The sequence below is a fragment of the Rhipicephalus microplus genome, chromosome 1, assembly GCF_043290135.1.
Source record: "Rhipicephalus microplus isolate Deutch F79 chromosome 1, USDA_Rmic, whole genome shotgun sequence".
Taxonomy (NCBI): Eukaryota; Metazoa; Arthropoda; class Arachnida; order Ixodida; family Ixodidae; genus Rhipicephalus; species Rhipicephalus microplus.
In genome coordinates this window covers 170,063,210-170,089,120 of record NC_134700.1, presented here as the reverse complement: position 1 = coordinate 170,089,120, position 25,911 = coordinate 170,063,210, and the positions used below count along the sequence as shown (strand labels likewise).

The 25,911-nt window shown below is 49.0% G+C and overlaps 1 protein-coding gene across 2 annotated transcripts in view; it reads right to left on the bottom strand.

Annotated features, from left to right (window-relative positions):
- Nucleotides 1–25,911, bottom strand: part of LOC119178620 (uncharacterized) — a 151,913-nt gene that overhangs the window by 81,107 nt on the left and 44,895 nt on the right. For both annotated transcript variants that reach the window (XM_075887978.1, XM_037429836.2), the window contains exon 2: nucleotides 9,194–9,388. In XM_075887978.1, the coding sequence (XP_075744093.1) occupies nucleotides 9,194–9,306 (113 nt within the window). In that variant the 5' untranslated portion in view covers nucleotides 9,307–9,388. The remainder of the gene's footprint in view (nucleotides 1–9,193; nucleotides 9,389–25,911) is intronic.

Genomic DNA, 25,911 nt, shown 5'->3' with positions numbered 1-25,911 from the left:
CAAGGGCGTGAGGTCATACCCTGTTAGTTAGAAAGTAGTTAGTTTTAGTTTAGCGGGAAACACCTAACGCAAGGAATTAGCGTTAGCTTTAACGTTGCGTGCCCCAAAAAGAGCATAAGAAGGCCGCAAACATAGACGAAGCTCTTATGTACAGGCGCTATTTTTAGAATATCGCGTTAAACGCCCACGCACGCAAGACAACCCGTATAAAGGACAAAATGGCGGTGCCTTGAAGCGGCAGCCGTCCCCTTCGAATCTTTCTGGTCACCGGCCTGCATTTATAATTCATCCCCAAATAATGCTCGTAATTCATTTATATTACCGTGATGAGCGCTTCTGCAATCGTATAACTCTGATGAAATAGCTCAGTTTCGTAGATACAAAGTCTATTTGTGGCGCAGAACGCTTAATAAAACTTGTTTACAAAATTTAATCATGTTTTCTGCAGCCACGCCAAGATGGCGACGTAGTGCTCATTCGCCTGTTTAAGATGAGCCAAATGCATCTAAAAGAGGGGCCTGCAGAAACATTTACCAGGAGTACACTTCTCACATCGCGTATTGCATTCTTCAAAATAGCATTCACGCCCTGACGCCAGCGTCCCGCTCACATGAGTCTCCGTGGGGCTTGAGCTCACATGGGTCTGGCAGGGCAACGAAACGGCTGACGACGCCGCCCGCGTGCTCGCTCTCCTAGCAATGCCTTTAGACCCTTCCGAAATGAATTCGGAACGCAATATAGACTTAACTTTTCGAGAGATCACACAACTTTACCAATTCAGCCATGCCATTTATCCCAAGCTCTGTAAGGCGCTTACAAAGGCAGAGGAGGGCCCACTTCTCCGCTTTTGCACCAATACACTGCTTAGCCACCAAAACACTGCTGAAGTTGGAGGTACACTCACTAGAGAGTGCACTGACAAACTATTGCATGAGACAAAAAATCTCATTAGGGCCCGACAAAACATGAAAGTCTCAAGTGCAACCGACAAAACAGAGCTAGTGCAGCTTGCGAAGTTCATCAATAGGCATGAGGTAGCCGACATGAGAAGGTATAACATGGAGAGAATCGAACAGGCACTGAAAAGTGGCAGAAGCCTAAAAGCTGCGACGGCAAACTTGTGCATAGGCAAAAATTGGTTGTATGCATTAAGGGAGAAGCAAGGCAAAGTCATAACCAATATGAATAGGATAGTTCAGGTGGCGGAGGACTTCTACAGAGAGTTGTGCAGAACCCGAAACAACCAGGATGATATCGTAAGAAGCAATAATATCCAAGAGGAACTCGACATAGTACTAGTAACGACAGGGGAAGGAAGGAAAGCTCTAGAAGGAGGAGGAGGAGGAATAAATGAGGAAGGACAGGGAGGTTAGCCAGTTCTTAGACCGGCTGGCTACCCTATACTGTGCAAGGGGGTAAGGGGAATAAAGGATCAGAGAAGAGAGACGTTGTAAAAAAAAGGAGAGAGAAGGTCATCAGACGATCCACGACGCTGTTTACAGTCTGTCTCTAAGACCACTTGTTTACAGTCTGTCTCTAAGACCACTTCCTATCCTCTTTCATCCCCCTCTACCCCACCCCAAAGGCACTGCGCCATGTCGCCTGTAGGCAGACAGAAATTAGGTGCCTTCTTCCTTTTCCTCATGAACCACTAACAACAACAACAACAAGACCACTTGCCCGCAGAGAGCGCAACAACGCTCTCAATGCCTTGCGTGCAGAGGACGGTCTCGGCCAGTGTCCTAATACCCTTTCTTCCGACAATTGGCGATTGTCTATTCTATCTAAAGCTTTCGACAGTTCTTTTCTCTAGAAAGAATGCAAAGAGGCAAATACGCTGCTGAGGATAAGTTAACAAACGACCTGCTAAAAGGTGACGGAGAAATTGTGTTAGAAAAACTGACCACCTTATATACAAAGTGTCTCTTTACGGGAAAGGTACAATAATCTTGGAAGAACGCCAACATCACCACACACACACACAAAAAAAAAGAAATGAGACGTCAAGGACTTAAAATTACAGGCCGATCAGCTTACTGTTCGTTCTCTACAATACTATTTACAAAAAATGGCAGCATATCCACGGGGTGAATGATGGAGAGTGGGGCGAAGCATCCGCCCGTCCATTCGTTCTTGCTTTCGTCCGTCCATGCGTCCGTCTGTGTGACCGTCCGTGCGTCCATCCGCAAGGCCGTGCGTGCGTCTGTTTGTTCGTCTGCACGCCATCCATGCGTCCGTCTCTGCGTTCGTCCATGCATCTGTCTCTGCGTCCGTCCATGCGTCCGTCCATGCATCTGTCTGTGCGTCCGTTCGTCCATCCAGTCAACACTCCAAGTACCACCATCTCGCATCTTTTCAACATATATTTCGTATACAGAAGCACCGCCATTCAGCGGACATTCCAAGGACTAAACGAGAGATGGCACACGCACACTTTTTTACGGCTTGCGCTTCGTGTCTACTTCCTACCTTTAACCACCTCGAGTTCATAGTATATACTAGTTCACTGTATTCATGGCACTGCGGCCCAACGCTCGCAAAACCTTTCCTAAACCAAGGAGGTTACGCTTAGCGAGTACAACGTAGCAACCCTTTCTTGTCAGATAGTGCTCAATGTACATGTCAATGGCTGCTAATGGGGAATGAGAGACAGGAGAATTCGACTTTTAGATAACGCGCACGCTGCTAATTTTTTATTATTCAACAACACACAGGAGAAATCTCACACCGGCACCACCTTGCAGGTCAAGGCGTAAGACATGTAACGCACTACTACGAGGGACGAACGGGTGACCCTTTAAGGAGCTTCGCCCCTAAAATAATAGCTATTAGAATTATCAATCATTATCAATAAAACATTATCAATCAAGTAATAGAAAAATGCGCGGAATACCACCAACCCTTATACATAGCCCTCATAGATTACGAGAAGACGTTTGTCTCAGTCGAGACATCAGCAGTAATGTAGGCACTATATAGAATCAGGGCATCGAAGAACCATACATAAACATATTGGCAGAAATCTATAGTGGATCCACAGCCGCCATGATTCTCCATAACGAAAGCGACAGAATCCCAATAAAAAAAAGGTGGTAAGGAAGAGAGACACGATCTCTCCAATGCTATTCACTGCGTGTTAACAGGAGGTTTTCAAGGCCTTAGATTGAAAATAGGTAGGGATAATAGTCAATGGAGGGCATCTTAGTAATCTGTGATTCGCTGATGACATTGCCCTGATGAGTAACTCGGGGGACGACTTACGGCTCATAATTATACTGAACTGGACATGGAAAGTAGAAGAGAAAGCCCGAAAAAAAATCTGCAAAAAATAAAGTAATGTGCAACAGTCTCGGCAGAAAACACCGCTTTGATACTGGTGGAGAGACGCTGGAAGTTATAAAGGAATATGTCTTCTTAGAATAAGTACTAACCACGGAGCCAAACTATCAGAGCGAAATAACTAGAAGAATAAGGATGGGATCACATTCGACAAGCATTCTTAAATCATGAATAGTATACTGCTACTAATCCTCAAGAGGAAAGTATATAACAGCTGCATCATTCCACTACTTACCTAAGGAGCAGGAACCTGGAGGCTTACAAAGAGGGTTCAGCTTAAATTAAGGACGACGCAGAGAGCAATGAACATAAAAATGATAGGTATCACCTTAAAAGACAAAAAAGAGCTGAGTGGGTCAGAGAACAAACCGGTGTTAAGGATCATCGTCGTCGTCATCATCATCATCATCATCAACATAATCATCATCATCACCATCGCCTGACTACGTCCACTGCAGGACAAAAGCCTCTCCCATGTTCCGCCAATCAACCCGGTCCTGCACTTGCTGCTGCCACATTAAACCCGCAAACTTCCGAATCTAATCTGTCCACCTAACTTTCTGTCTCCCCCTAGCCCGCTTGCCTTCTATAGGAATCTTGTCAGTTACCCTTAATGGTCACCGGTTATCCTGCCTACGCGCTCCATGTCCGGCCCATGTCCATTTGTTCTTCTTGAATTCAGCTATGATATCTTTAACCCCGGTCTGTTTTCTTATCCACTCTGCTCTCTTCTTGCCTCTTAAGGTTACACCTATTATTTCCCTTTCCATCGTTTGTTACATTGTCTTCAGGATATCATAGTTAAAATCAAGAAGAAGAAATGGACATGGGCCGGGCCCGTAGCACGTACGCAGGATAAGCGCTGGTCATAAGGGTGACTGACTGGATTCCCAGAGATGGCAAATGCACAAAGGGGAGACATAAAGTTAGGCGGCGCGATGAAATTATAACTCGGCAGGTATAACGTGGCAGCAGAAAGCACAAGACCGGGTCGATTGGCGGATCATGGGACAGGCCTTTGCCCTGCAGTGGGCGTAGTCAGGATGATGATGATGATGGTGGTGATGATGGTGATGATGATGATGATGGTTGCTGTGTCCGGCAGTACTGAAACACTTTGACACTGCCTGCACAGAAAATTGGACAGCAAAATGTCCACACTGTGCGGAGACGTCTTCAGACATCTTCCACATGATGTGGGTATGGCAAAGAAAGCCCGAACCTTGCCCCGAAACCACACCCCAGCCGGGAGGCCTAGAAGGTGGCCCTGCTCGGCTGATCCGACCTATAGCGAGCGAAAAGGCCCTGGTCGACAAAGCTCGAGCTGCGGTGGTCACCAATTGGCTTCTGAAATGAAGAGCCCAGCTGAAGGTAGCTCCTGCTGGGCCTCCTCAAACGTACTTATATTGCAGCAGCAACAAATGTTTTTCAAGCAAGTCCATCAGACACAACACTGAACCAAACGCGAGACGGAGACGCAGCAGCGGTGACTTCTGACACGACCACCACGTAATCATTTTTATCCAGCGGCCGTGCTTCTGATGAGCTCGATTTCGCAGCGGACTTCAGGTTTTTAGAGCACACTGAGCGTTCTCACAACTAAATGGCGCCGTAGGTGCTTGTTGCGTTAGCGTTAGTGGGTGTGCCTTTTGCTGTACTAAAAGCACACCAGTTGGCATGCCACACTTTCCGCTTTATTGTCAGCGTTGGGACGCACAATAATACTTACGTAAGCGTTTTCCACTATACTAACACTCGCTAGTAGGCAATATGCATGAGCCTGCGTAACTGTGTTTAGAACAAATTTTCGACGATTTAGAGCACGATATGTACTTTACCATGGGAGAGCAGAAAGCCTTCTCAGTAGCGCGAAAGCCACGTGTGTTTATAAAAAGTGTTCAACGATTTTCAAGTACTTCGTGCTCAACTATATGACAGAGCAGTGAGCCGTCATGATTACAAGTACGCAACAATACTGAGGAAATCTGAAACACGTGACGTGTGGTTAGAAAAAGTGCTAAACGTTTTAGAGTACTTTTTGTTCTACTACGGAATCGATTTGATTAATATGTGGGGTTTAACGTCCCAAAACCACTATATGAATATGAGAGACGCTGTAGCGGAGGACTCCGGAGATTTCTACCACCTGAGGTTCCTTAACGTGCACGTAAATCTGAGCACGCGAGCCTCAAACGTTTTCGCCTCCATTGAAACTACGTCCGCCGCGGCCGGGATTTGATCCCGCGACCTGCAGGTCAGTTGCCGAGTGCCTTAGTCACAGAACGTTCGTTGCGGTACGGCACTTAAATTTGCAGCTAGCTTTTTATTTACTAAAAGCAGTTCTTAAAACTGTTTTCAGCCAGCCTAATATAACTGGTAAAGTCAGCTCAAGCACAAGCGTACAGTTCGGAGTCGTCTAAAACCTTTTTTTGTTTGCTTAAAACATAAAGAAAGGAGACAATCCAAAGAAACATAGATCTTGCGTCATAGCACCTTGCGTCACATAGTGTGGCAGTACAATGCAACGTCGACCCGTTGCCCCCACTGAAACAAACAAACGCACCACACATGACAACTGGTGATTTATATTTGCCTCGCGCGCAATAAAAGTGTATGACATAAGAAGAGCCAGTTTAGATCATCCGTTCCTTCACTCTCTTCACAGCAGTTGCCCTCCGAGTACCCCGCTGAGTGGACCGTTGTATAAACCACAGAGAATTTCGTCTTTGATCGTATGCGCACACGTGCGCGTGCTTTTACCTGTGCGTCACTATTTCGCGGTCAAGCCATCTCGCTTAGCGCGGGGAGCTTGTTTTCGGACGCTGACGCCGCTTACGCTTCTCAAAGCTATACACAGCCGGCCAGATGAGCTTTCATACGTACGTCGCCTGCGCTCTTCTGACGGACCCTCACCCGGTAAGCGACGGCAGCGGACGGGGATCCTAGTTCGGCGTCTGACTCAGTCACTGGGTCTCTGGGTTTCGGACTTGAAAGGCGTCGACGAAAGCGCGCTTCATGAGTGGCGTGCGGCGGCCCGTGCGTTCGGGACGCGTGGTGGTAATGCGCGGGGGACGAACGTATGTCTATATAGCACCGGACGGGCCGATCAAAATGCAGGCAAGCAAGAAGCGCCTTCAACGCGCATAACGAAATGGCGCAGCGGGAGGTGTAAGCGCGCGCGCGCGCGCGGTGCGGACTCGCAATTTACGGGGAGACCCCGTGGGCTCCCCCTTCTCGCCGATTCGGTCCGCCCGCCCGCACGCTGGATAAATCGTCGGCTTTTTTGTCGGGGAAATTCAGTTTCACGTGTATTCAAGATGCAGCCGCAATCAACACCACAAGGTGAGTGTCAAAGAGACTCCTGCGAAAACCACAAGTAATGGAAATAATGAAATATTTGAGTGGAGGCTCATCGTACTGTGAGGAGATGCAATGTTTGGTTTTCTCCTATAGCTGTCATTCTGCTGACCTCTCTGCGCCGCTGCTTCAGCAATGAGCCACACGCTTCCGAGGCGAAAATTGACCACCGTGTGTACTCAATAGGGCCAGCAAACCTCGTTTAGTGTGAATGTGTGTAAGGAATTCTTACTCTTTTTGTTAATATTTCTTTCAATGCGGCTGACAGAACGAAGCTTGTTTAACATTCAAACAAAAACGAACGTATTTCGTAAACCTAGTGTAGGCATAGAAGCTGTCGTGTGAGCCGAAATGCCTATGGTGATGTGCATGCACTATTATCATCGTTAGTTTGCGCAGTTGTGGCAAGGAGTAGGGGATTCATGACACACACAACAGTCAGCACGCGAATCAAAAGAGGGAGAGAGTAGTCGCATATCTCACGAGCGCTTCTGATGGATGATCCCGACTTTTGTTCGAAAAGAAATAGATGTGTATGACCACACGATCATACAGCACTAGTCGAAACATTCGACATCATTTTCTTTTGAAGAAGTGGCGACAAAATGGGCTGGCGGCAAAACCCAAATATGATTCAATAACTTTCCGACTTGTTTCTGTGTTGCAGTAAAAATGTGCAGTAAATGCACAGCTTTCTGTGGAGTGTATACTTCACACATTTAGGATGATGCAATTTTTATTTGTACATGACTACAGGGATACTGCGCAACGACCAAGATATTTTCTGATACAAGGTAGAACTGATAATATGTCATTTTGTTGCAGTTCTACATTCTATTAGGTGAGCGCTTTACTTGACACGTGGCAACAGTACTGAACTGTGTGCAACCTGCAGTGGCTTAGTGCTCTAGCATAGTATATAGAGTACCAAGTACTCTAGATCGTTAACCAATTGTTCTAAACACATACTGAGAGAGCTCTTAGTTACTGCCGATGCTTGTCGTTTAGTGCACCAGTTATCCTTATTTCAAGTTTAAAAAAAGTCTTACGACGCTTTATACATAGACACCACGTTAAGATTACGAGGCGAGCCGTAGGGGGAACTTCAGGGTGATTTAGCCACCTATGGTTTCAAACGCGCAGTCGAAGAACATTGTTTGTTTGTTTGTTTGTTTGTTTGTTTGTTTGTTTGTTTGTTTGTTTGTTTTAACTTCGCCCTCTTCCAATTGTAACCATAGTGGGTGGGAACCAGAGGCCTCGAGCTCAGTTGCGCAACACTTTGCATTTAACCAATAAATTTAACTGTTGGTATTTGACATCCCAAAACCACGGTATGATTATGAAAGACACCGTAGGTGAGCGCTCCGAAAACTTTGACCACCTAAATGGGGCTCTTTAGCGTGCACCTTATTTTAAGCACACGGGTCTCGGGCATTTTCGCTTTCACCTAAATTGCAGCCGCAACGGTCGGGATTCGATTCCGTGACTTTTGGGTCAGTAATGAAGCACCATAAGCACTAAACAACCTTGAGGGTTTTCAGCTACCAAGGTGGGCTCCTTCGCAAATAAATAGCGGGAGAGAAAAAGACACTAGCCTTGCTGTACTGAGGGCTTATGGTGCACAACTGGCGTAGTATTTGTGTAGAGTAATCCACTAAACGAGCTACATGGGCTCAGTAAGTGTCACTACAATGAGGGTGTCGAAACCACAAATTTCTTCGTTCGTCAGTGATTTTCGCTATTCGCCGATTCTCTTCGCTTACATGTCCAGCGTCGGGATTAAGATTGCTTTTCTGTTTCGAACAATTACAGCGTAAGATATTTTTTACAGTACGAGCCGGGTGACCTGAGACATTATGGAGCACAAGATCGCAAAATTCGTGCAACAGTGGCACTTTCAAAAGCCCCCTGTACAGTTTGCTGGCGAGTAGTAGAATATGACCTTTATAGAGGCAAAGGTTAGGGCAACTACGAGTACATCAGAAGATAAGCAGAACAAAATTGCTCATATGAACGCAACATTTCATACCGTTTTTGACCAATAAAAAGGAAACACCCAAGGGTTTGATTCCTGGTAGGGGTGACTGCGCGGAGCTGGGATACAATGCAATGAAAACACGGAAAATATTCCTTGTCAGTGAACTTGAAATTGTATAAAAGATGAAAAAAAACTGACACGAAATAGGATGAAAAACGGTGATGTATATGCAGAGCGAGCCGAACGCACACATTACGCATTTCGCTTGCAATTGTCACTCCAGTCGAAATGCGAGATACTGTGAAGTGCGCAATCAGGTAGTTTTCCTCGCGCTTTCCATAAGTTTATTAATATCAGCGTGCGGGACAATTTTTGCCCATTTATTATTACGAAAAGAAAAAAAAACTCGAACAGACAAGGATGATTGAAGAACGTATCGTTGTAATATGCAATATCCCCAAAAGAACGAACAGTGCCCGTCTGACGTAGAAGAAGGTTTAAATGCCTGCTTACACTCACCTCGAGTTCTGCGCGTTGGCCTTTGCAGCAATTCTAGCGTGCCTCCTCGCAGCGACCGGAGTGCCGGGAGCGGAGGTTCTCCGGCCAAACAGCCGACCCTTGCCGAAGCGCATGGCTGTCGCTGCCTTTCACTACGACCGATGGAGCTGGTCGCCGGACCAGGACGCCAGATTGGCCCGGATGGCGAAGGCTCGTCTGTAAAAGGGAATGGACGCAAATGAGAAAAAAAAACGCTAGTTACATAAGCTTACGTTGTGTATAGCGAATACGTGTTAACACATGATTGCAAGAGGTCAAAATAGAACCACGAAGGCGTGTAGACACGACAGTCTGTGTAATACATGCAGTCAGCATTAAGCTTGGTTTATATATATAGCTACATCGTCTAGAAACCAAGGCATTATGTCTCTCATTGCGTTTAACTACTCTCCAACCTGGCTTTTCGAGCATGTGTATTGGTTGCGGCGCAGTAAGTATGTTGCGTACGGATGCATGTTTTGTCTAGCCATGTACAGCTTGGCTGAAATACACAAGGTCCCTGCCACAGTGCAAGTATCTGCAGTTAGGACCTGGCAGAAGATTACACGTTTTATGTGCAGAGCACTTTGTGGTTTTTGGGATGTCGTATGCGGTCTCATGCAGTAATAACAAGCCGTCGCTTGGCGTCGCGCACTCACACGTAATCACGGGTAGCATAGCCATGTATCTCATTACCATGCATAGTAAAGGGAGGGAAAGGAAAGAAATGGTGAGGAGGAGCTAGCGTAAAAAAGGAAAACTGACAGTCGCTTGATTTTTCTTTCTTGACCCTTCTGCCATATTGCTGGATTCCGCCGAGCTGATTTTATACTACCTAGAATATATTCTAGGCACTGCACTGATTTGCAATAGCTCATCATATGCAATACAGAAGTACGGAACAATACAGCAAAATGGTGGGAAAGGTAACTGATCGCGGGAAGGAAGAAAATGAATAGGGGGAGGGTAAAGAGTAGCATAGCCGTGTGTATACTACATTATAGCATGGGGTGTAAAAGAGTGGAGAAGGGGGAAAGAAAAATAGGAAAGCAGAGCGTAGCATAGCCGTGTATAGCACACTATGGCAATTAATGTGGTGGAAAAGTGAAGCCATGTTGAGAAGGAGGTAAGTGAAGGTGGAGACGGTTAGAGGGAGGGGAAGGGCAAAGGCATAACATAACCGTACGTATTACAGCAAGTTGTGGGAAAGGGAAGCGAGGGTGAGCTGAAGATCAGTGAGGTTGAGAAAAAGGAAGGAAAGGTGGGGGAGGGAAGGCTAAACATAGCCCAAGCCGTGTATGATATAGAATAGCAAGTGGTGGGAAAGGAAATCGAGGGTAAAATGAGACAGTGGGATGGTGAAAAGGAGAGAGAGGAGCAGTGAAGAGGGCACCCCTGCATCACTAATAAAAGTGTCCTTTCCCACTATAAACGCCGAGATAGCAGAGCATTTGGAGCGCCCGCGCGTGCTTGTACTTAGAAGTGTGGCAGCATGGGCTAGTTAGTTGGTATGACATGACGATACTTATAGCGCGAGAACAGAACGACGACAACTGGCCCGATACCAACTGGCCCGATACAATTGTTTATTGACAAAGAGACATCGTGTCCTTCGTGTCCTTCTTGTCTCTTTGTCGTCGTTCTGTTCTCGCGCCATAACTATCGTCGTTCTTGTACGTGAACGCGAGGGTTCCTGAAAGGCAGGCGAGTCACTGCTCCTCACATCTTGCAGTGGTTGTTCTCATTTGAGACTCCGCGAAAGTCCTCGTCGGAAAAAATAAAAACGCTTTTGTTTTTCTTTTTGGCACACTATGTTCCATAACCACGGCCCTTTCGCACTTTTGGTATCCTGTTTTGCACAACAGCCCTGTAGCGCGGCGAAGCTAACTTAGTTAGGTTTCCCGTTTTTCATGAGATCGTCGTAAATATTATGTTCTGCCACATATGCATGCAAGCATTCCTTTCCAAGGCTCGCATTCTTGAAAAGCAATCACAACTAGAAACACGTTGAATATGGCTGGAGACCACATAACTTATTGACGAGTTGTTCAGCTCGAATTGGCGTGCAAATTAGCTCACCATTATTTGCCAGAGAGAAATAAAAGGCACCTTTTTTTCATGCTGAGCGTCGGATCATATATATATATATATATATATATATATATATATATATATATATATATATATATATATATATATATATATATATATATATATATATATATATATATATATATATATATGTGTATATATATATACAGAGAACAAGAGACAACACCCGATCCTGGGCCAGCTGTTCTATTCTCCACTTCGTCTTCCTCCGCTTCTTCCAGCTAGCTCCTCGCACCCAGAGCCCCGATTCCGCTGCTCTTAGTCATCAGTGCTCATAACACTCGGCCATGACTGCGAGTGCGTGGAGCTGCCGACAGTGCTTCAGGTGGGCGCGGTTGGCTGCATAGTGGTGGTCGGACTCTTCCACGCTTGAACTTCGTGTGAAAATATTTTGGAGCAAAATCCAGTGGCCGACATTGAATGTGTCACCGTGGTCGTTCGAAATGTCGGTTAAGACGCCGAGGTTTACTGAGGTTTGGCGTGAACTTTGGCCGATAGCAACTCTGGGTTACGACTTTGTGTTGCGGCAGTCTATAACATCGGCCATGTTGCAACGCTTCCAGTGTGTTTTCTGTCGCTGCGGTTGATCTCGTCCAAGGTTCGACGTGTTCGGAAGACTTGGTGAAAATAGTTCTGGCGGGTGGCATTGACTTCCTCGCCTGGGTCGGACCCGTCTAGGCTGTGACTTGGCACGCTGAGGCTGTATTTGTTGCCTTGGTCGGCCACACTGTCGTTGTTGACGTTCGGAATTGGCATTCGCTCGCACCTTGGTCGATGAAGACTCGGGGGTATGAAACTGGTTGTACCTCGGTGATCTGTCTTTACGACGCTGTAACATGGTGTAGAGATTTGGTGGGTGACAGTGGGTGTGTTGGAGCAGTCGTTGCTTGCCGAGTAGACATTTATGTCGTCTGAGTGGGTGGTGTGGTTTTTATAAGCATTTGAATGCCGAGCCGGAAAATGCTTGCGCAACAGAGGGTGAGTGTGAGTGCTCACCGGCCACTGGACACAATCATGATGCGACGTGCCCGCAGCTTCCTTGCTGTCATCGCTCTTGTTTTGACCGAGCTGGTCGTGGCCTGAACAATCAGGGGCGATTTCCATGGTGACGACTTCATGGGGGTCTGCGCGACGTTCAGGTTGTACGTTGGGAGTCAGAATGGCGTGCTTGTCGCCGTCGGCAAGATCGTACATCATGTTGCCAGAAAGGCCGATGCTGGCTCTCTCTGCCTGGAACGCATCGATGTAGCTCACATGCTCGGCCAATGACTGCAGATGTGGTACACACTGGTCCAAGATTGTCTCCTTGCTATCCACGGTTGTCTCCGACAGCTGTCTTGGAAATGGCATTGGTTGCTGGCACGGAAGTTCATGAGATGGGTCCCGGTGTGAAACCTGGCATCGGAAGAGCAACGCCTGCCTTGGAGCCTGTTTCAGTGTACCCTGCGGAGCATTCAGCCAAGAGGTCATCAAAGCTTATGCAGGACACTGCTGCACATTCGTGGTGGTTCACTGTGGGTATGTCGTTTGAGTGACGTCCTTCACGAGGCCCGTCTCCGTTAGTGGTCTTTGGCTGAGCTGAACTAGAATTGGACGACGGCACAGAGTCCGAAAGCTCAAGTGAACTGCAACGCATGACTGCAACCTGGAGGCGGAAACCCGCCTGCGCCTTATCCTCGGTAGTCGTCAGGCTGAACTGGGTGGTGGAAGGCAGATTGGAGAGCGTCCGGCCGAAGGCAGCTATGAGCTTGGAGCTCCACTCCACCCAAGACTGCTGCTTGAAGCCTTCATACCGGTGCCACGCCGCTGCACCTTCCCGAAGACGGTCTACAGCCACGGTCCATTTCTGAGATTCCGTCCGGGCCTCGCGCATTTCTACAGCGTTGACGGTTGCCACCCAGCGATCGGCGTCGTTCCGAACCGCGTGGAATTCCGGTAGTTCGCAGACGGCTGGTGATCGTGAGGTGGCAGGAGGCAACGCAGAGATCACCGACGCGAAGCAGTCGAGCTGGTTTGAGAGCTCGATGAGAGAAGACCGAAGCTCCCTGCGTTGCTCCGGTTTGCTTGCCTCAAGGTCGTGTGAGGCAGCTACATCCAACACTGTGCTAATGTCACACAATGCTGGCAACATTGTAGGAGCTCACTCACAGATGGATGCTGTAAGTTCGTTAGTCTTGACGCGGAGTAACGCGATGGTACGCCGCAGGTCCGCGGCGCTGTCGGGTGTGAAGCCCGAAGAGTCAGTGATCGCGGTCTTCAAAAAAGTAGTGGTTGCACCACTTACACCAGCGAGATTGGCGAGCAGGAAAGCCTGGACGACGTTCAGTGGCAGCTCGTGTGTTGGAAGAGTACTGCAATGGGAATGAAGGCCATGGGAAGCGTGAGCGGCATTCCCAAGGGACAGGAGCCGGTGCGGATCCCTGCCGTGAAACGGTGGCAGGGTTTCAATCAGGCCATGGTCTAGAACCACATGGGAGGCCTGGACGCCGTCCACAGGTGGTCTGAAGGGTGGCTGAAGTGGCGGTTGGGACCCCATCGTTAAGGAAGCGAGAACGGCGTTCCTTGATGGAGAAGCCCACGTTGCCGACGAACCACGAAGACACGTACCGGTGGCTTTCTGCAGAGGGTTCACTTGTCGGACTGCGCCATTGTAATGAGCGAGACAGAGAACAAGAGACAACACCCGATCCTGGGCCAGCTGTTCTATTCTCCACTTCGTCTTCCTACGCTTCTTCCAGCTAGCTCCTGGCACCCAGAGCCCCGATTCCGCTGTTCTAAGTAATCAGTGCTCATCAATATATATATATATATATATCTATATATATATATATATATATATATATATATATATATATATATATATATATATATATATATATATATTGTAGTGAAGAAGATGAGTGCTACTCAGAAAGGCAGGGGGTATGACTCAGTCGGTGAAGAAGACGACGTTTGGTTGGCTGGGTACTCAGACTGGTTCCGCCATTACCACTTGACGTGTCGTGACCACTCTCTTGTTTTATAAAAGAGTGCCACTCTAAAACGCCCCATTATAATTGGTGGAGGTGCTGGGGGTAACGCCTAATCCTGGAATTGCGAAACCGTACGTTGCCTCCAGTTGCTACAATGTCCACGGACGACGATCAGCAGGCGGCCGCCTCGGCTCCAACTACTGCACCTCCTGTCTGTCTCGGCTCCTTTCGGCAACGCGATCCGCCTACCTTCAGTGGAACCGATGACAAAGACGTGGAAGACTGGCTCGACGAATACGACCGGGTGAGCAAGCACAACAAGTGGGACGATGCACACAAGCTTACTGTCGTCGAATTTTATTTGACCGACGTCGCCAGTCTGTGGTACCGTAATCACGAGAGAGACCTCCCCACCTGGTCGGCCTTCCGAACGGCGTTCGCGGACTTGTTTGGCCGTCCAGCGCTTCGCAAACTACGGGCCGAACAGCGCTTGCGTACTAGGGCTCAGCAGAATGGTGAGAATTACACCAGTTATATCGAAGATGTGGTCGACCTTTGCCGGCGTGTCAACTCGGCTATGACAGAAGCCGAGAAGATCAAGCACAACTTGAAAGGCGTGACTGACGACGCATTTCAGATGCTTGTCGCCAAAAGCCCGCAAACGGTAGCCGAAGTGATCCAACTTTGTCAGAGCTATGATGAGCTCTGGAAACAACGTGACACCACTCGTCGTGCCAGCGCGCCATGTGCAACCATCTCCGCTTTAACGTCGGCTGGCACTGCTATAGACCACACCACTTTGCTTCTCGAGATCAAGCAATTTGTACGAGAGGAGGTCCCACGCCAGTTGACCCTCGTGCCTTATACCTCCGAAGGTGCCCCATCTACTTTAGCGCCATCAATACAGCGAGTAGTCCAGGAGCAAGTGACCGAGGCGCTACCAACAGCTCACGCACCACCTGTGGCTGCTCCATTGACATATGCCGAAGCACTGAACGGAACCCGACGTCCGCCTGTCGCGAACGGCCACGTTTCTTTGTCGCGAACGCCTACGTCCACGCGCCCCTTTGCCGTACCGACTGAGCCTATGTACCAGGCTGCCCGTCCTTTCTTCCGACCACCACCTCCGCGCTTTCAGAACCCTTGGCGCACTCAAGACAACCGCCCCATATGCTTCGCCTGTGAAATTGCGGGTCACGTGGCACGATTTTGTCGACGGCGTGAGTTTTTCCTGCGTGACGACGTCAGGCCCAACAATTATGATTTCCCACAACGACCAGAGCCTGCTGTATCTGGCGGGACTGCAACCATGGACACATTTTCACCTCGCCGGAACATCAACAGACACCGGTCGCCTTCACCTCACCGCCCTTCGCTTTCCCCTGTGCTACGTCGACCTCGCCCTGTCCCTGAGGAAAACTAGGAGCCGCAGTTCCGGGGGCAAGAACTGCAGATCTTTGGAACTCCACAAGACCTTGTTTTTCGCCGTCCAACGTCGTTGCTGCCTCCGTTGAAGGCATACCTGTTTTCGAATTGGTCGATACTGGCGCCGCAGTGTCTGTAATGACTGAAGAACTTTGCCGTCGACTAAAAAAGTCACAATGCCTCTTCACGACTTCGTTTTAAGCACTGCGAGCGAGCAACGAATTCGCCCTTTTGCTGCATGCACAGCACGTGTCGCTATTGCTGACAATATTTATGTCGTCGAGTTTGTAGTGCTCCCGCAGTGTTCCCGTGACATTATATTAGGCTGGGACTTTCTATGCACTCATCATGCCGTCATCGACTGTGCTCGCGCCGAAGTGGAGTTCGCGCCGTTATGCGACGCTGCCTCACTCGACTCGTCCCTTTCACATGCAAAAGTTTTCGTTGCCGCCGACACTTTGATACCCCCGTTCTCATCTGCCCTAGTTCCGCTTTCCTGTGACGTCTCTAGTGGCTCAACTGTTCTTTTTACGCCTTCTGAAAGCGCTGTTCGCCGCAAGTGCTTCCTGATTCCTTTCGCCGTTCTGAATGGTCACGACGCATCAAGTGCAATTTATGTTTCAAATCCGTTTCTCTCGCCTTCCAAGTTACTGTGCGGAGAGTGCTTGGCCTTTGCCGATGACATTGATCCCTCCAGTGCACGTGTAGTTTCTGACCACTCGACTACGCTACCTATTGACGCTGTTGATTGCTGCGCGTCATCCTCTTCCCCATCATTCACCGACGCAACTTCGCGCTGCATCGACACCAACCTTACGGCCCAGCAGCACACCGACATCATCACCCTCCTCGAGCGCTTCCGCACCAGCTTCGACCACCAGCAACTAACTTTGGGTTGTGCTTCCACTGTATCTCACGAAATCGACACTGGCCTTCACGCTCCTTTACGTCAGCGTCCGTATCGGGTATCGGCATCTGAGCGTCGCATAATCGCGGAGCAAGTTGACGACATGTTGAAGCGAGGTGTTATTGAGCCCTCTAACAGCCCGTGGGCATCCCCAGTTGTTCTAGTCAAGAAAAAGGATGGCTCAATAAGATTCTGCGTCGACTATCGCCGGTTGAGTAAGATCACGCGCAAAGATGTTTACGCGCTACCTCGCATAGACGATGCCCTTGACTGCTTACAAGGCGCGGAGTTCTTCTTGTCACTAGATATGCATTCAGGTTATTGGCAGGTTCCCATGGCTGAGGCTGATCGCCCCAAGGCAGCTTTTGTTACCCCTGATGGCTTATACGAGTTTAACGTCATGCCATTCGGGCTCTGCAATGCGCCTGCCACTTTCGAGCGCATGATCGACAACATACTCCGTGGCCTGAAATGGCAGACTAGTCTGTGTTATTTAGACGATGTCGTGATATTTTCAAGCGACTTTTCAACGCATCTTCAGCGGCTTGAGACAGTGCTTACTTGCCTCACCTTCGCCGGTCTACAGCTCAACTTGAAGAAGTGCTGCTTCGGCGCTCGAAAACTCCTAATTTTGGGCCATGTTGTATCTAGAGATGGCATTCTTCCGGATCCGACAAAACTACGTGCCGTTGCCGAATTTCCGAAGCCGAGGACCTTAAAAGAACTTCGCAGCTTCCTCGGTTTATGTTCATATTTTCGTCGTTTTATTCACAACTTCGCCTCCATCATATCGCCCTTGACTGACCGTCTTGCCGGCAACAACGACCTTTCTAGTTGGTCGTCAGCTTGTGATGATGCATTTGCCACACTCCGCCACCTTCTTACGTCACCTCCAATACTACGACATTTTGATCCTCTTGCCCCGACAGAAATACACACGGATGCTAGCGGAGTTCGCCTAGGTGCGGTGCTCGCCCAGTGTAAACCTGGATTTGATGAGTACGTCGTCTCTTACGCCAGCCGTGCACTCACAAAAGCAGAAGCCAACTATTCAGTCACCGAAAAAGAGTGTCTAGCCATCATATGGGCCATAGGCAAGTTTCAGCGTGGTTACAGATCATCACGCATTATGTTGGCTCTCCTCGTTAAAAGATCCCACCAGCCGGCTCGCCCGTTGGGCGCTTCGGCTACAAGAGTACGACATTCACGTCGTTTACCGATCTGATCAAAAACATTCCGACGCAGACGCTTTGTCCCGATCACCTCTACGATGTATTGACAAGTCGCCGACTTCGCCTGCCCCCGACGTATCTGCACTTAGTGTCAGCGACATGCTATAGGAGCAACGAAAAGATCCTTGGATCGCTTCACTTATCAACTTGTTGAGTCGAGCTCCCTCGCAAAATATCCCTAGAGGTATGCGCCGTCAAATACAGCACTTCGTTATCAGAGATGGTTTGCTATACAGACGGAATTATCTCTCCGAAGGACGGCATTGGCTCCTAGTTATTCCCAGTCGTCTTCGCTCAGACATATGCGCCTCCTTTCACGCCGACCCACAATGCGCTCATGCTGGAGTGTTAAAAACCTACACCCGCCTGTCCCACCGCTACTACTGGCGTGGAATGTATCGCTTTGTTCGTCGCTACGTACGTTCCTGTCTCGCTTGCCAACGCCGGAAGAATCCCACTTTAAGTTCTCCAGCTCCACTACAACCCTTACCTTGTCCTGCCTGACCGTTTGACCGTGTTGGTATCGATCTGTATGGACCTCTTCCGATTACACCGGCTGGAAATTGCTGGGTAATCGTCACGATCGATCACCTTACGCGCTACGCAGAAACTTCGCCACTCTCTTCTGCGTCAGCCAGTGACGTCGGTCGTTTCATATTGCATCAGATCATTTTACGTCACGGTGCACCACGCGAACTCCTGAGTGACCGAGGGCGTGTGTTTTTGTCGGACGCCGTTGAATTGCTTCTCAAGGAATGCCAAGTCATTCATCGCACCACGACCGCGTATCATCCTCAAACTAATAGCATTACAGAACGATTCAACCGTACATTAGGCGATATGTTGTCAATGTACGTCGCAACCGATCACACCAACTGGGACAGTATTCTCCCTTTTGTAACATACGCGCATAATACTGCTGTCCAGACAACCACTGGTTTCTCTCCATACGTCCTCCTTTGTGATCGCGAGCCCTCTTGCACGCTAGACACCATCCTTCCTTACCACCCGGATGTTGCTGAGTCGACGACGATGTCACAAGCTGCTAAATACGCGGAAGAGTGTCGTCAGCTAGCCCGCTCCTTCACAAGTGCTGAACAGCAACGCCAGAAACACCACCGCGATAGCCTGACGCCTCCGGCCTCTTATGCATCAGATGACCTTGTCTGGCTTCGCATCCCTTCAACCAGCCCTGGTCTCTCAACGAAACTGACGTACAAGTATGACGGCCCTTACCGTGTGGTTAAGCAAACTTCACCCGTCAATTACATCGTAGAGCCGCTAGAGCAGCCCCATGATCAACGACGCCGTGGACGTGAGACCGTAAACATAGACCACCTAAAACCTTATTATGATCCCTCTATTGTCTCCTGCTGATGAGTCGCCAGGATGGCTCTTTTCCGGAGGGGAGGAAAATGTAGTGAAGAAGATGAGTGCTACTCAGAAAGGCAGGGGGTATGACTCAGTCGGTGAAGAAGACGACGTTTGGTTGGCTGGGTACTCAGACTGGTTCCGCCATTACCACTTGACGTGTCGTGACCGCTCTCCTGTTTTATAAAAGAGTGCCACTCTAAAACGCCCCATTATAATATATATATATATATATATATATATATATATATATATATATATATATATATATATTGTCGCGAGAGGAAACGATAGGCAGGAACTCGAAGTGGAGGACTGTTTACTCAGCCAGAGCTGCCATTGACTTCTTCGCTCTCGTCTTCTGCCACCAACACAGCGTGGCATTACCCTCTCCCCAATGAAAAAAAAAAGAAGCATCGAATGAATGCCATGGCTCCGAAAAACAACGAAAGGTAGTAAGAAATGTCTGTGTCCATTGAAAAGAAAAAGGACGAGATGAAAAATAAAGAGGCAAGAAAGTAATGTGCAATTGTCTTGAAGGATATTGCCACATCACAAGGTTCTTGTCTTGCAGTCAACGAGAATAGTACGGCTTCATCCTGGAGACGTGAACCACATCCGAGGAGCGGGGTCTGCGAGAACGGTGTGACGTGTCTGCTGGGACAACTTCGTAGTTCACTTCGCCGAGGCGATGAAGAACTCGGTAGGGTCCGAAGTACCGACATAACAATTTTTCTGAGCGTCCACGTTGACGTATGGGAGTCCAAACCCAGACTAGGTCTCCGGGTTCGTATATTACTGCTCGGTGGTGGGTGTTGTACCGGAGAGCATCTTGATTTTGCCGCGATAAAATGCGAAAGCGCGCCAGCTGCCGGGCGTCTTCGGCACGCTGAACAAATACATCTGCGTCCGGGGTGATCGTGTCCGGCAGAGTTGGTTGCAGCATGGTGTCAAGCATTGTGGTGACGTCGCGGCCGTAAACCAGACGAAAAGGAGCAAAGCCAGTAGTTTCCTGCAAAGCCGTATTGTAGGCAAATGTTATATACGGGAGGATTTCATCCCAATTCTTCTGATCCTTGGCGACATACATCGAAAGCATATCTGCAATCGTTTTGTTAAGACGTTCGGTTAACCCGTTAGTCTGTGGGTGGTACGCAGTTGCTGTTCGGTGCGTCGTGCCGCTCAGCAACAGGATCTGTCGGAGCAACTGTGCCGTAAAAGCAGTACCACGATCTGTAATGACGACAGCGGGAGCACCGTGGCGGAGAACGATGTTCTTGATGAAGAAGTCAGCCACCTCGGAAGCAGTTGCTCGCTGGGCGGCTTGTGTTTCGCAGTATCTGGTCAAGTAATCGGTGGCAACCACAATCCAGCGGTTACCAGCCGTAGACTTCGGAAATGGGCCGAGTAAATCCATCCCGACCTTTTCAAAAGGTTCGTGGGGGGGTCGCAAAGGCTGAAGCAGACCGGCTGGTTTCGTCGTTGGAGTTTTGCGGCGCTGACAGGCTGTGCATGTCTTGACGTACTGCCGGACGGTTTTCGTAAGTTTCCGCCAGTAGTATTTGTTCTTGATCCGCGCCAGAGTACGCGCGAAGCCAAGATGCCCTGACGATGGCTCGTCGTGACTAGCACGCAAAACATCATCGCGGAGAGCAGCAGGAACGACGAGGAGGTAAACAGTTTTCGTTGAGTGAAAGTTGCGCTTGTAGAGGATGCCTTGGCGTAAACAGAAAGATGACAAATCACGCGCGAACTGATTTGGGGGTTGTGGGCGACGTCCCTCAAGGTATTCGATCAGTGGTTGCAATTCTAAGTCTTCGCGTTGCTGCTCAGCCACGTTTAATGATGCGAGAATAGCAAGGCAGCTGAAGTCTTCATCATTGCCTTCTTCAGCGACCTCGACGGGTGCGCGGGAAAGACAGTCAGCGTCGGTGTGTTTCTGGCCAGACTTGAAAACCATCGTTATATCAAACTCTTGTAACCGAAGGCTCCATCTTGCGAGACGGCCCGAAGGATCTTTCAGATTCGCTAGCCAGCAGAGAGAGTGGTGGTCACTTACGATTCGGAAGGGGCGTCAATACAAGTAGGGCCTGAATTTCGTTATGGCCCATACAACCGCCAGACATTCTTTTTCAGTCGTCGAGTAGTTCTTCTCCGCAGATGACAACGTGCGGCTAGCGTAGGCGATAACGCGTTCCACGCCATCTTGATATTGCACGAGAATAGCTCCGAGGCCCAGGTTGCTCGCGTCAGTGCGGACTTCTGTGTCTGCTTCGGTGTCGAAGTGACCTAGGATCGGTGGCGTTTGTAGGCGTTGTTGAAGGTCGCGAAAAGCGCTGGATTGTTTGGGACCCCAGACGAAGGCGACGTCATCCTTGACGAGTTGTTGTAGAGGGTCGGCGATTTTCGAAAAGTTTGGCACGAAGCGGCGGTAATAAGCACAAAGTCCCAGAAAGCGTTGTACATCATGCTTTGTTTTCGGTATCGGGAACAAAGCAACTGCCATAGCCTTGTCAGGATCGGGGCGAACACCACTGCTGCTGACAATGTGGCCAAGAAATTTCAGTTCCTCATATGCAAAACAACACTTTTCCGGTTTCAGAGAGAGGCCGGCAGTGCGAATAGCCAGAAGAACCGCCTCAAGCCGCTCAATGTGCTGTTCAAAAGTTGTAGAAAAAACGACTACGTCGTCTAAATACACTAAACAAGAGTACCACTTCAAGCCACATAAAACTGTGTCCATCATTCGTTGGAACGTAGCTGGAGCGGAGCACAGGCCAAAAGGGAGTACTTTAAATTCATAGAGACCGTCCGGAGTAATAAACGCTGTTTTTTCCCGGTCCCGTTCATCTACTTCAATCTGCCAATATCCGCTACGGAGATCCATGAAAGAGAAGTAACGGGCGTGTCGCAGGCGATCCAAGGAGTCATCAATACGAGGAAGAGGATATACGTCTTTTTTCGTCATCTTGTTCAGTTTGCGGTAGTCGACGCAGAATCGTAATGAACCATCTTTCTTTTTAACCAGAACAACTGGTGACGCCCAAGGACTAGTCGATGGTTGAATTACGTCGCCGTCGAGCATTTGTTTTACTTGATGACGTATAGCATCTTGCTCCTTCTGCGACACGCGGTAAGCATGTTGGCGCACGGGTTGCACGTTGGGCTCAGTGATAATTCTGTGCTTGATTAAAGGAGTCTGCCGGACTTTCGAAGTAGTGGCAAAACAGTCACTAAAGGATGAGAGGAGACTGAGGAGCCTTGCCCTCTTAGGTTCTTCCAACTGGCGATTGACGTTGAGGCGACTAGTCACGTCAGTATCGCAGCTGTTCTCAGTCGAGATCGTCGTAATCAAAGGGAAGGCGTCCAAATCATCCAATGCCTCCAAGTAAGCTATGGTTGTGCGTTTCGCAAAATGCCTGTGTTCTCCACTGAAGTTCGTAACTAAAACCATAGTCTGGCCATTTCGCAGTTGAATGAGGCTTCGAGCAATTGCCACTTCCCTATCAAGCAATAACGTCAGGTTACTTTCGGCGATGCCCGTAATCGACTGCTCCCGTGGACACTCAACAAGCACGAAGATACTACTGCGAGGTGGCAACGTGACGCAATCATCGACTACGCGTAAGGCCACGCCACGATGTTCGTTCTCGATGTCGGAATCTGGAGAAACACAGTTAACAAAACTGACGAACAAATCACGCAGATTAATTATCGCTCCATACTCTTGCAGAAAATCCATGCCCAAAATGACCGGCCGAGAACAATTGGGCAGTACAAGGAATGATGCTACAAAAGCCGACGCACAAATCTCAAGCCTGGCGGTGCACCTTCCTATTGGGGATACGAGGTGTCCTCCAGCGGTGATTAGTTGAGGGACGTCCCACGTTGTCAGCACCTTGTGTAGACGGGTGGCCAATGAAGCACTCATCACCGAGTAATCAGCTCCCGTGTCGACAAGCGCAGTCACCGGATAACAGTCGACGGAAACAGTAATGGCAGCGGACGTTCTGTTGGAGGTTTCACAAACAGGCTTTAACGGCACGTCGTAAGGCAGCGGCGGAGGGTATTTGTCGGTTCGCGTGACAGCGGCCTCACCTCCGGAGGTCGCCGTTTTCAGTTTCCCCGGCGTGGGCTTGCGCCACTGACACCAGGGGACCCAAAGGCGGGTCGGGCGCGGTGCGTTGATGTGGACGGACGGAGTGATGGTGACCGTGACTGTCGTCGCGGTGGGACAGGGGCGTGATGACTACCCTCCAAGTAATCCGCAATTTCCTGTGGGCGCTCACCATAGCATGGACAACGAGCATCTGGGTGGAATCCGCGTAGGCCAATTCGTCGGTAGTAACAGTCGCGGTACATGTGTCCAACTTCGCCACAATGGTAGCACAAAGGACGATTGTCGGGTGCACGCCAGACGGTGGACTTCCGCGGGCCAGGACGAAAATCGGTCTGAGAAGGTAGGCGACGGGCTGGACTTTGAAAGCGTCTGGGGGTCCCGGTAGGTGCATGAACAAAATGTGCCGTCGGTGGCGTAGAGACGCGTAGGGCATCCGCGTAGGAGAGCGTGGGAGGTTCGACTTGCGATGGTGGTGCAGAGTGAACGAACTGCCTGATTTCGTTCCGAACGACGTCCGTAAGAGCAGCGCTACTGGGAGGGGACGCTGCATAAAATTTCCGAAGTTCTTCTCGTACAACTTGCCGTACGAGTTCTGTGAGGACCTCCCTGTTATCACCTCCTGGTATAAGCCAGCACGCAGCGGGCATGGCCGTCTGACGCTCATTATGCGCTCCATAATTGTGGCCTCACGTATGAACTCGGTCACGGTCGTAGGAGGGTTGCGCACAAGGCCCGCAAAAAGTTGCTCCTTTACGCCTCGCATTAGCAGGCGCACTTTGTTGTCTTCTGGCATGTGGGGGTCAGCCCGTCGAAACAATCGCGACATTTCTTCGACAAACATGGCGACGCTCTCGTTCGGCATTTGAAATCGCGAAGAGAGTGCCTGCTCCGCTCTCTCTTTCCGTTCGGGGTTACTGAACGCCTCGCGATGCTGCCGATGGAACTCCTGCCAACTTGTGAATGAGGTTTCATGGTTCTCATACCACACTCTTGCCGCGTCTAAAAGGGAGATATACACGTTCTTCAACTTACGGCGATTGTCCCAGTCGTTGATGGCAGCGACCCGGTCGAAATGGTCAAGCCAGTCTTCGACATCCTCACCGGCATCCCCGTGGAATGGGTTGGGTGTGCGAGGCGTGTTGATGACACAGGGTACGCTAGCGAGTGGGTCATGCTCGGTTTGGGTTGCGGATGTGGCAAACATTGTCCTCACGGAACTTGCCAAGGGGCCGTACTGTGGTGGTAGTCCTTGAAGGCGGCGGCTGCTTCGATAGATATCAGCAGATCCTGGTGCACTGGTGGTGGTTGCTTCTGGTTCAGGACCAGCAGGCATAAGACGTTGCAGTACAGTACCCAGCACTTCCACCAGTCTGTCGCGAGAGGAAACGATAGGCAGGAACTCGAAGTGGAGGACTGTTTACTCAGCCAGAGCTGCCATTGACTTCTTCGCTCTCGTCTTCTGCCACCAACACAGCGTGGCAATATATATATATATATATATATATATATATATATATATATATATATATATATATATATATATATATATATATATATATATATATATATATATATATTCCAAAGAAGGAGCAAGCATTGTGAGCTGTTCCTGACAGGGGCGAATCATCAAATGTTACAATTATGCCGGCGGCGTAAGACCTCATCTTCGAGGTCCTAGTCAAGAAAAGTGAATTTCACTTAGACTGAAAGTTACGCATACTTGAAGCATAAGGCACACAGAAAGTCACTGGGCATGAAAGCGAAGAACGCATGGTTGAAGTTTTTCGACAGACTTGCGCAAGTAGCCGTAGACTAATAGGGATGCTGTACATTCCATAGGACTTGCTTACTGTGATGTTGTATGTGTGCTACCTGTGTTTCTCATATTTAACCTCTTACTTTCACCTTCCCCATCCCTTCCCCCAGCGTTGTACATGTACCATACCGGTTAGGTAGAACCATTTGGCCTCCCTGCCTTTCCGCTCTTTCCTCTTCCTTTCCTCTATGGTTCATAAGGTAACAACAATGTCGATATCTTGGCCAAAAGGTTTGTGGGTTTGAGGGCACTGTTATCACTCCACGGGCTGTGTACATATGTTTACCTATTTTTTGGGCAATCCCAGGTGATCAAAGTAGTCACAGGGTTGTTACCGCAGCATACCTATAGCGTTATTGTGGCTTTGACAAAAAAAAACGGCCCACCATTTTGAACAACCTCATCAATCATGTCTGATGCAAGTCGAACATGCTACAAGTACCTCCAACTGAAAAATGCTCAGCGTCCAGTGAGAAACAGCAGCACGACTAAAATTTTCTGCAAGATGTATAACGAAAAAAAAGTGGCCTTTTACAAGCCAACCACATCTGACTTCTATAAAGTCGTCACGCCTGAACACCACTCAAGCTGTGCACCACAGGAACAGCTAAGCGAGAGCTGGAATTGGGGGCCAACATTTTTTAATTTTGCTTGGGTGTAATCATCATCAGCACCAGCAGCAGCATCATCACTCTCAGCCTGTGTTAGTCCATTGCTGGACGAAGGCCTCTACTGATGATGTACA